Source organism: Clytia hemisphaerica, unplaced genomic scaffold (assembly GCF_902728285.1).
Source record: "Clytia hemisphaerica strain Z4C2 unplaced genomic scaffold, Clytia hemisphaerica genome assembly, whole genome shotgun sequence".
Taxonomy (NCBI): Eukaryota; Metazoa; Cnidaria; class Hydrozoa; order Leptothecata; family Clytiidae; genus Clytia; species Clytia hemisphaerica.
In genome coordinates, this window is record NW_027103289.1 from 1,198,390 (window position 1) to 1,208,961 (window position 10,572).

At 36.7% G+C, this 10,572-nt stretch overlaps 1 protein-coding gene across 1 annotated transcript; it reads right to left on the reverse strand.

Annotated features, from left to right (window-relative positions):
• Positions 1-7,270: 7,270 nt before the first annotated feature.
• LOC136809671 (chondroadherin-like) lies at positions 7,271-9,749 on the reverse strand. Its single transcript, XM_067066217.1, has one exon. The coding sequence runs from the start codon at positions 9,708-9,710 to the stop codon at positions 8,388-8,390; it is 1,323 nt and encodes a 440-aa protein (XP_066922318.1). The 5' UTR covers positions 9,711-9,749; the 3' UTR covers positions 7,271-8,387.
• Between the last annotated feature and the right edge of the window lie 823 nt (positions 9,750-10,572).

The following is a 10,572-nucleotide window of genomic DNA, read 5'->3' on the forward strand; positions in this document are numbered from 1 at the left end:
GTTGTTGAACCAGCAGAAGAAAATTGAGAATCCAAATCAATGTCATTCCAATCCAATCCACAGCAAGCTGATGAGCTGGCAAGACAAGACGCAAGAAGAGAAAGTCTTTTGTTGGTAGGCAATAGCAACCGGTCCAAATAAATAAATGCGCGGGAAAACGGGGAAAACAAACCAATCATAGGAGTTCTTTTGCTGCAATATGAGGATTTAGTGCGAAAACGGAGCGATCTGAGGAAACACGAGATTTTGGTGTCATGTAGTCATACTCGAAACACTGAATTTTCAAAAAGTTTAGCCATATAGGGCAATTTGGTATATCGCGCGCACATTTTACCAAACGAGATACGCGCTGCGCGCGCAATAAAATGAAAGGTGTAAGATGTCCTTTCATTGATGACTCGGACACTATGGAAAGTTTTGATGAATTGTTTGAACTCATAAACAGAGATATTTGTGCGGATAATTAATAACACGTCAAAAAAAAATACTCAAAGCCTTCACCTTCTTAATATTACCGAGTTTGTGTACATGTTTTTTTTTTATAAGCAAGTGTCTGCCCCTACATCAGGCTCGCATTATGCTTAACATTCTATTGTTCTCAAACAATAGAGCCATTGTTTAGGTACCAAAAACCGAGCCTGCGTATGCTTATAAACGTTATGCTTATAAAAGAAAAAACATGTATGTGTGTTTTTCTGCGACGGAGACGGTAAGGTTCTAATTTGTCTAAATCCTGACCCGCTGAGGACGACGATAAATCAGTGCTTTTACCGTCCTCGATTTTCCGGATCAAAACTGCGGGTTATTCTACATCGCTTCAGTCATTCTACCGTCCTCAAAAGTGCAAATACATAAACTCACTATTTTCAGTTTTAAGCCGAAAAATATTCTATATTCTACTATTTTGTGAGTATTTTTAACTAAAGAAATTGTATCTTTTAGAGTCTGTTAAGCTTTGAAATAGTCTTAAGTGTTTGCGTTCTAAGCCGGAAAATATTCTTCTTGACATGTTCTTATTTTAACCAATTTGTGAGCATTTTTGTGTATTTTCCTAAGACATGAGTTTGAGTCCGCAGAACCTTAAAAATATTTTAACGTTTTCTTCTTAATATTTTTGCCACCGTAACCTTGTTTTCTTACATAGTTCTTATGAATAAATAAAAAACGTGTAAATGGAACTATGGCTCGCGACAACTTTTGAGGTATATACAGTGTGTCCGGAAAAAGCCTCATCAGTATTTTTTGCAATAAAAAATCATAAAATAATTTTTCTTTATTATTTTTTTTATACTTCCAATTTTTTATGTTACGTTATAGTTATAGTATTTATTCTTATAAGAAAGCGTGTATTACCGCAATTTTTTTGGAACCTTTTAGAGATTTCTTTAGTCGAAGAGCTACTTGATAAAATGAGTAAGTAAGTGTCGTATTTCAATGAACTTCTGAGCACACCACCAAATTAACCCTTGGATTCGTGCCGACACGAATTTTATTTTCTCTAGTTAGGAAATTACACAAAAATAATCACAAAATAAGTAGAATAAGGAATATTCTTAGGCTTAAAACTAAAAATAGCGAGTTTATGTGTCTGCACTTTCGAGGACGGTAGAGTGACTGAAGCGATTTGGCGAAATAACCCGTATTTCCGACCCGAAAATTCGAGGACGGTCAAATCACTGATTTACCGTCATCCTCGGCTGGTTAGGATCTAGGCAAATCAGAACCTTACCATCTCCGTCGCAGAAAAAAATGTTAAGAAGGTTAAGGTTTTGAAATTTTTTCGAACTGTTTTTAAATATCCGCACAAATATCTCTGTTTATAAGTTCAAACAATTCATCAAAACTTTCCATGGTGTCCGAGTCATCAACGAAAGGGCATTGCACATCTTACATTTTATACATTTTTTCCTTTGGTGTAAATAAATGCGGTTTATAATTGCAATCGACTTCAATTCATGATATTCATGACGTAATCTTTTATACGGAAGCACCCGAGATAACCCGGAACTAGTGGCAAAATAACAAAAGACTAGTGGCAAATTTTGCCACTAGTTCCGGATTATTTTGTGTGCTTCCGTATAAAAGATTACATCATGAATATCATGAATAACACGAACATAGAAAATCTCTGGTGCAATTACTTTGTTCTGAGAGTAATCTGAAAACCTAATGTGATTGGATTGATTCTCGATAAATTCAGCATAGTTAACGTAATATTTCACGCGATTTCTAGAATGAAGTACAATCTCTAATGGTTCTTTGTTTAACTTTTTCCGTCTCTCGTTGACGTTTTTTGTAATCCACATAGCCGGTTTTAAGCCTAAAAATATTCTTTATTGTACTATTTTGTAAGTATTTTTGTGTAATTTCCTAACTAAAGAAATTGCGTCTTTTTTTGCAAATTCCTAAAATATTCTTAACTGTTTAATAATATGTTTTCATTTTCATCACTTTGTGAGCATTTTTGTGTATTTCCATAAGACATTAGGTGTATTTTTCATAATTCATCAAAAACATCAACCAACTCAACTTAAACATCACCATAACCATCCATCATGACGTCCACGAGGAATAGAAATACTCCAAATCCGCTTTGCAGTCCTTCATCCTGTGCTGACGACCAAAACGAAGAAAGTTTAACCTGCTCGAAGTGTAATCGACTAGTGCACTACATTTGTACAAGGCTACCACCCTACATGATTGCAGTCTGTAAAGACGGGAGAAGAACTGCGAACGCATGCAAATACGTGTGTCAAAATTGTGTGAAAGTAACTAAAGATCTTTTGGTCCTCTCCCCTCAACCTGGACCTCAACCATCCCTGCGAACGGCCGCCGAGCTTGCAAAATTAAATGAGACGATTAAAGAAAACGAAAAGACAATTAAGAAATTGAAGTCTAATGAACAACACCTTCTCGAGATTATTGAATCTCAAAAAAAAGAGCTCACTAATCTAGAGAAGAAATTGTCTAATGACCCGGCGTTTCATACTGTCGAATATGTAGAGAGTAAACTGGAAAAGAAACTAGAAACCTTCCGAACGGAAATCTTAACATCATTGAAAGAGGAATGTAAAAAATCGTATGCTGCAGCCACTTCTGCCAATATCCAAGTGCCTAATGACAATATCAAGACCGCCGTTAAAGAGGTCCACGAGGAGGAGGCAGCAGAAGAAAGAGATAAGATCAGAAGATCAAAGAACATCATCATCCATGGTGTTGAGGATCCAACGACAGAGGACGCTACCAAAAAAGATGAAGCATGGGTGAAAACACTCATCGAAAAGCTCCACGTCAAAATTAACATCAAGTATATCTCAAGAATTGGCAAATCAGTAGACGGGAAAAAGCGTCCCCTCATTGTTACTCTGAACAGAGGAGGAGAGAAAATGAATGTTTTTGGAAATCTCCCAGCGCTAAAAGGAATTGATGCCTATAAGGGGATGAGCATTTGCGAAGATCTAACTCCAGCTCAAAGAAAAAAGTACAAAGAGGCAGCAGAAGATGCTAAGGCACGAAATCAAACCGAAAAAGATGGAGTCTGGAGGGTGCGGGGTTTTGCAAAAAACGGATTCGGTGTAAAGAAGATAAACGCCAAAGATCGGCAATAAACCAAACACAAAAAAAGACGTAATAAAGAAGAAAGACGAACAAACTAACAAACGAAAAAACCTTAACATACTATATACTAATGCAGACCAACTAACTAAAATAAAGAGAAAAGAACTAAATGAAGTGATTTCAAAAGAACAACCCGATATCATTGCAATTTGTGAAGTAAAACCGAAACATTCGAAAAAAGAACGTCTCATACAAGACTACCACATTGAAGGCTACTCCGAACCCTACGAAACAAATGCCTTAAATAATGTGGACGTGGAATCATCGTTTTGACACATAAATCGATCAAAAATGTAGTCGAAGTGACACCCAATAGTGAATTTCAGGAGGTATGCTTGCTGGAAATCAAACTCAAAGGAGCGGATTCTTTGCTTTTTGGATGTATGTATCGAAGTCCAACCAACACGCCAACATCAGCAAAAAACAATACAGCGCTTAACCTCCTTCTGAAGGAAATAACAATGAATAAGAAATACAGTCATAAGTGTATCGTCGGAGACTTCAACTATAAAGATATCAATTGGGAAAACTGGTCAACTCCTCACGATGACACGAAGGAAGACGAACAATTTCTCGAAGCTTTAAGAGACTCCTTCTTTTACCAACACGTCGATGAACCAACAAGAGCTAGAGGTACCGATACGCCATCACTTATTGACCTGATTCTGACAAATGAAGAAAGCCAGGTTAGCAACATAACCTATCTTTCACCACTTCATAAAAGTGATCACAGTGTTCTATCATTTACGTTCGAATGTTATCTTGAAACAGAATGCATTATTGAAAAACTATAACTACAATAAGGCAGATTTTGAAGCAATGAAAGGACATCTTGAGAACTCTGACTGGGTTACAGGTTTCCATCAAAAAGCAGGAAATGCAAACGTAAATGATTGCTGGAAGATGTTGCGAGATAAATTATTCGAGCTTAGGAATCGGTACGTTCCTCGTACGAAGGGGAAACATGCCTACGGAAAAAAGGGAAGTTTTGCAATCGATCAAGATATTCAACAAAGCTTAAAAGAAAAACGTCGCCTTCATCGCAAATGGATAAGATCAATAGGTACAACTTCGGAACAGAGAAATAGAGCTATTTACGCTACTGCGAGAAACAAGGTTACAGGAAAGATCAGACGAGAAAGAAGAAGACTAGAAGAACGAATTTGTGGTCAAGCAAAAAGAAGCCCTAAGAAGTTTTGGAAGCATATCCGGAACTCAATGAAGACCAAATCGGGAATTTCCCCTCTTCTCCTTGATCCAAATGATAAATCATCACTTCGTTTTACTGATGAGGATAAAGCTGACATCCTACAGGATCAGTTTTGCAGTGTTTTTACGAATGAACCTGCTGGATCACTACCTGAGTTTCCATCACGAACAGACACAGATGTAGCATTCGAACTAACAATCGACATGATCAAAAAAGAACTGAAAGATTTGAATCCTAATAAATCGCTAGGACCTGATGAGATTCACCCAGTCATGCTGAAAAAGCTGGCCTTTTACATAGCCGGTCCTTTACATACTATCATGGCCAAGTCCTTCGTAGAAAGTAAACTACCTGATGATTGGAAGACTGCACATGTGTCCCCGATCTACAAGAAAGGAAAAAAGAACCTTGCAGGAAATTACAGGCCCGTTAGTTTAACATCAGTTGCGTGTAGAGTAATGGAAAGAATCCTAAAGAAACAAATAATGGAACACCTCACGAATGAGAAATTGCTATCAACCAAACAACATGGGTTCATGGGTAAGCGATCGACAGTGACACAACTACTTCACTACTTAGACAAATGTGCAGACTCGATATCCAATGATAAGGTTGTTGACGTAATCTATTTCGACTTCGCAAAGGCATTTGACACCGTTCCACATCGCAGATTACTAAGAAAACTCGAAGCGTATGGTATCAGAGGAAGGGTACTTGGTTGGATGAAAGCATTTTTGTCCGATCGTTACCAATATGTGAAGGTCAATGGAAAGTTATCTAAGAAATGCCAGGTGCAAAGTGGTGTACCACAAGGAAGTGTCTTAGGTCCACTCCTTTTCGTTATTTACATCAATGATCTAGCTGAAGTTACCAACTCAGAAATGTTTCTCTTTGCCGATGACACAAAGCTTGTTGAAGAAATAAATAACGCTGAAGATGCAATTAGACTTCAGCACGATATCGAGGCAATGGAAAAGTGGTCTGGTGACTGGTTGTTGAAATTCCATCCTGACAAGTGCCACGTGTTGACACTAGGGAAATTCTGGAACATTCAACATGCACATCCTTACGAGATCGCTGGCTCTGTCCTAGAACATGTTGATCAAGAGAAGGATCTTGGAGTGATTATTGATAGTGAATTGAATTTCGAAGAACACATCTACACCAAGATCAAGAAGGCTAACTCGATCGTTGGATTGATTAACAGAAGCTTCGACTTCCTTTCTCCCGAGATGCTCCGCACACTTTTCATTGCATTTGTGAGACCTCACCTTGAATACGCGCAAGCTGTTTGGTCTCCACGACTGATCAAACACTCTGATGCAATTGAAAGTGTCCAACGTAGGGCCACAAGACTTGTCGGTGGTTATAGAAACCATTCATATGAAGAACGTTTACAAGTCATGAACCTACCCAGCCTCAAGATCCGGCGTAAAATCGGGGACATGGTGGAAGTATATAAACATTTTAATGTCTATGATAAATCTTCCCTATGTCAGAAACTCGTTCTTCGAAATCGACCTCAACGTAAGCACAATCTCGAATTAAAGAGGAATTTCGCTGAAGACGGCATTAGAGGATACCAAACGAATTCACTTTACTATAGGAGCATTGATACTTGGAACAGTTTGGCAACCAATGTTGTAAATGCACCGTCCGTAGGGAAATTCAAACTAGAATTGACAAACGAATGGAAAGATAAGATCTATAAATTGTAAAGATGTAAGATTGTTTCATAGAGGTCAATAGACCTGAGAAATACACTTCTATAAATATAAATATAATATTTGAATCCGCAGAACCTTAAAATTATTTTAACGTTTTGTTAATATTTTCGCTATCGTAACCTTATGTTCTTACATAGTTTATTCTTATGAATAAATAAAAAACGTGTAAATGGAATTATGGCTCGCGACAACTTTTGAGGTTTATACAGTGTGACCGGAAAAAGCCTTATCAGTATTTTATTTTTGCAATAAAAAGCCATAAAATAATTTTTCTTTATTATTTTTCTTTATACTTCCAATTTTTTATGTTACGTTATAGTTATAGTATATATTCTTATAAGAAAGCGTGTATTAGAGCAATTTCTTTAGGACCATGTTAGAGATTTCCTTAGTCGGAGAGATACTTGATAAAATTAGTAAGTATGCTTTAAGAATCCTCGACTGGAAAGACCCTCGTGTCATTGATTCTATTGGATCACCGCCCCACTGGAAAATTTGGCGAAAATTCCATCTCCGGTGGAAAGATAAACCTATAATTTCATTTTTTTGGAAAGTTAACATTGATTTAATCCCCAAAAAAATTGCACTCCAGAATCATCCCTACTGAATTTTTTTGGCTTGGAGCAATAGAATTTCTATCCATATAATATTTCGCTAGAAATTTCTTCCCCCACTTGGCAAAAAGGTTCCACAAGGGCTGTGAGACCCAGGGGTGTGTGGAATTTCGGAATGTAAAGTATTTGTTTTCATTTAATACATAATTATCTTACATAATCTCGTAATACCAAAATATACAATATAAAAAACTTTATTTGGGCAAAAAAAACACCACCTATTTTCTCCTTTCCAAAATTCCATAAAATAATTTTGAGAAGAAAAACTTTTATCATTATTTACAAAATATTTCAGGAAGTATAATTCCCGGGAAGGGGCCTGGTATTCAAGTTTTCTGGGTTTATTCCAGAAATAGCCTGTACCCCCTATGCTGGAGGAGCTGTGACGTTTAGGATGGTCTGGAAAATAAAAAATCCTGGGGGTCTGATTTTTCGGCTGAAAAAATTTAGAGTTGTCAGTAAAATGAGGTTGAAAATCTAGGATGGTCAAAAAGTGAGAAAAACAATCCAGGGGTCACATTCTCAAAAAAAACACACTCTCAACAGAGGGGTGGTACAAATTTGAAATAGCCCATTCTGAAATAACCCATTCCCCATTAGGAAAACTGCATTGTAAAAGCCAACCCTACCATGTTTCACAAGCTGCCTATTTCTTATAATCGCCTTTCCCCCTCTCTTCGCTGTGAAAATTACTTAACTCTAATGTGATGTCTATGCAAATCAGATTCTTGAAGAATGATAATCGAAGGTTTTGACAAAGTCATCTAATATATAGAGTCTTTTAAATTACATGCATAGAAATGGTCATGTTATAAATCCGATCGAGTTATTTCAACACACACAACGCGTTGGGTGAAAAACTTTCCGAAATGAACCTCATTGAAGAAGTATCACACACTTGATTTGGTTTACTTTTTAAAAGTTTCAATGTACGTCAGTTTCAGGCTTCAATTTTCGTTTTCAACTTGCATTTTCCATTACGAATCCATTTATTTTCGGGATAAAAATTCCCTTTTTTTCATTAAGTGTTTGTGTCTCTAAGTGTGCAAAGAGCCATATTATGCTCATGTTATGAAACTGTTATAACCCTTATTGCTACATTATGACAGCGTACCATCCGTTTCAAGTCTTTTATTAGACATTTAGCAAGTACGCACAGAGCCTTAGCATCACCTCGTTCCTCCTTTTGGTGCACATATTGCAAACCTAAAACCCTATTTACACTGGTACTGAACCTTTAAGTATCATCTGTTTCAAGTCCGCAGGAAATTCTTCATTTTCCTCTACAAGGGCTTTCGCTAATTGAGCGTTGGTTTGATTTCGAATGCTAAATAAAATAGCTCTCGATTTTTCATGTTCATATTTCTTCCTCAATTTCCATTCCTCGTATCTTTTCCACATGAAGTAAACAACGAAACAAATAATGACGATGAATTCGAACGAACACATTGCGTATAGGATTTTCAGTTTTTTAGCGTCATCTTCGTCATTTATCCGCTCTTGAACGATCACAATTTCAGTATGGTTGATCTGTTTTAATGGAATTCGATCTGGGATCACTGATACCTCTGGCTTCTGTGTATATCCCTGACAAATGTTGACTTCACAGGTCTGTCCTTTGTACCGTTCCTGACATGCGCACTTGAAGGATGTCTTATTACCAGTACATTTGCCCTGGTTTCGACAAGGATTTAAATCACACATTGAACAATGGTCAAGCTCTTCGTGAGCATTCATAATCTCAGTACTGTATGGTTCAAAATGATATGGCGTTTTACAGTGTCCCCATAGTTTATGTCTCAAATGTTGAAAATTGATTTTATAACCCATAGCATGCTTACAAGAGCAATCCAATGGGTTATTAAGTAGATTGATTCTTGTTTTGATTCTAAAACCTTCAAAAGCTGATGATGGAATGACTTGGATTTGATTAGAACCAAGTCCTAAATGTTCCATTCGCATTTGTGCAAAAACTTGACTGTCAATATTCTTGATTTCATTCCTGGTCAGAAATAAATCTTTCAGAAATTTCAATTGTGGGAAAACTCCGTTTTGTAGTGATTTCAATTCGTTGTCTTCTAAGTGAATCTCGTAAATTGATAAAGTCAACTTATCGAAAACTCCTGGTTGCAATTGTTTGATTCGATTCTGTTTTAGATCTAGATGTCCACATTTATCCAAACCAATAAAGGATCCTTCCGTTAACTCTGTGATTTGATTATTACTCAAAACTAATCGCCGTAAATTCGAAAATCCACGGAAAGTAAATATAGGTATTTTTGTAAAAGCGTTATCTGAAATCTCCAGGCTCTCTAAATGTCTTAAGTTTGTCATTGTGTTTTCGGAGATTGTTTTTAATTCATTGGATGATAACACCAGTTCTGTGATATCCTTTGGAATTTGAAGATTCGCCAGATCGTCTTCTTTGAGAATTACATTTTGACAAGTCATTTTGCGATCCATACAAAAACATTCTGTCGGACAGGAAAATGTCTGTCGGACGATTGCCAATATCAATCCAAAGTATATGGTTATCTTCATCTTCTTTATATTTAATTTGCTTTGGATGTCTTTTTGATTTCTTCCTGAAAGAAGAAAAATGAGAGTCTTAGAATCACAATTAAACTATAAGTGAGGATAATTAAGATGACCATATTGTCGAAGGCGTCAGCGTTACAAACCAGGGGTTCCCGGGTCGAATCCCCATTACTTCCTATGTCCCGTTCAGTTCATAGATAGCTGAGCCGGTCGATGTTGCCCCTGTGAAAACAACCAAAAGACTGTTTAAAAGTCCTTCTGGGCTACCCACCTAAGATATCGACTATGTCTATAATTTTAATTTGTGATGTGATCATTCAATATACCTACCATTAATATTGCATTAGTAACAAGAAAATATACGTTTGTTCAAAAGGTGGACACTAGTCATCATACGGACATCCTACCATTTCCCCCAATATTGTCCAATAATAACGAGTTTATGTATGTGTGTCTTTCTGCGACAGAGACGGTAAGATTCTGATTTGGGTAGACAAACTGAGGACGACGGTAAGTCAGCTTTTACCACGCCCTCGATTTTGCGGGTCAAAATTGCGGGTTATTCCAAATCGCCTCTGTCACTCCGCTGTCCTCAAATACATAACTTGATAATTGCAAATAGCGTAACATTTTTGAAGAAGAACTAAGTTTGAAGTTGATGATAACTCTTAGCATCATTGAATCAAAGTACACAAGTTCCCGAGAGCCATATTTAGCTGTCAAAAACACATAGAAATATAGGTCTCTGTGTCACACGATATATAGACCCAAAAAAACTTAAATGAGGAAATAAATCAATAATCTATTTCATAAACTTATCAAGCTTGATAAATCCATCATAATTGAATTGTATATAATCCAAGTT

What these genes read in the sequence shown, in the direction of transcription:
- LOC136809671 (XM_067066217.1), bottom strand. Translation starts at nt 9,710, where the DNA reads ATGAAGATAACCATATACTTTGGATTGATATTGGCAATCGTCCGACAG.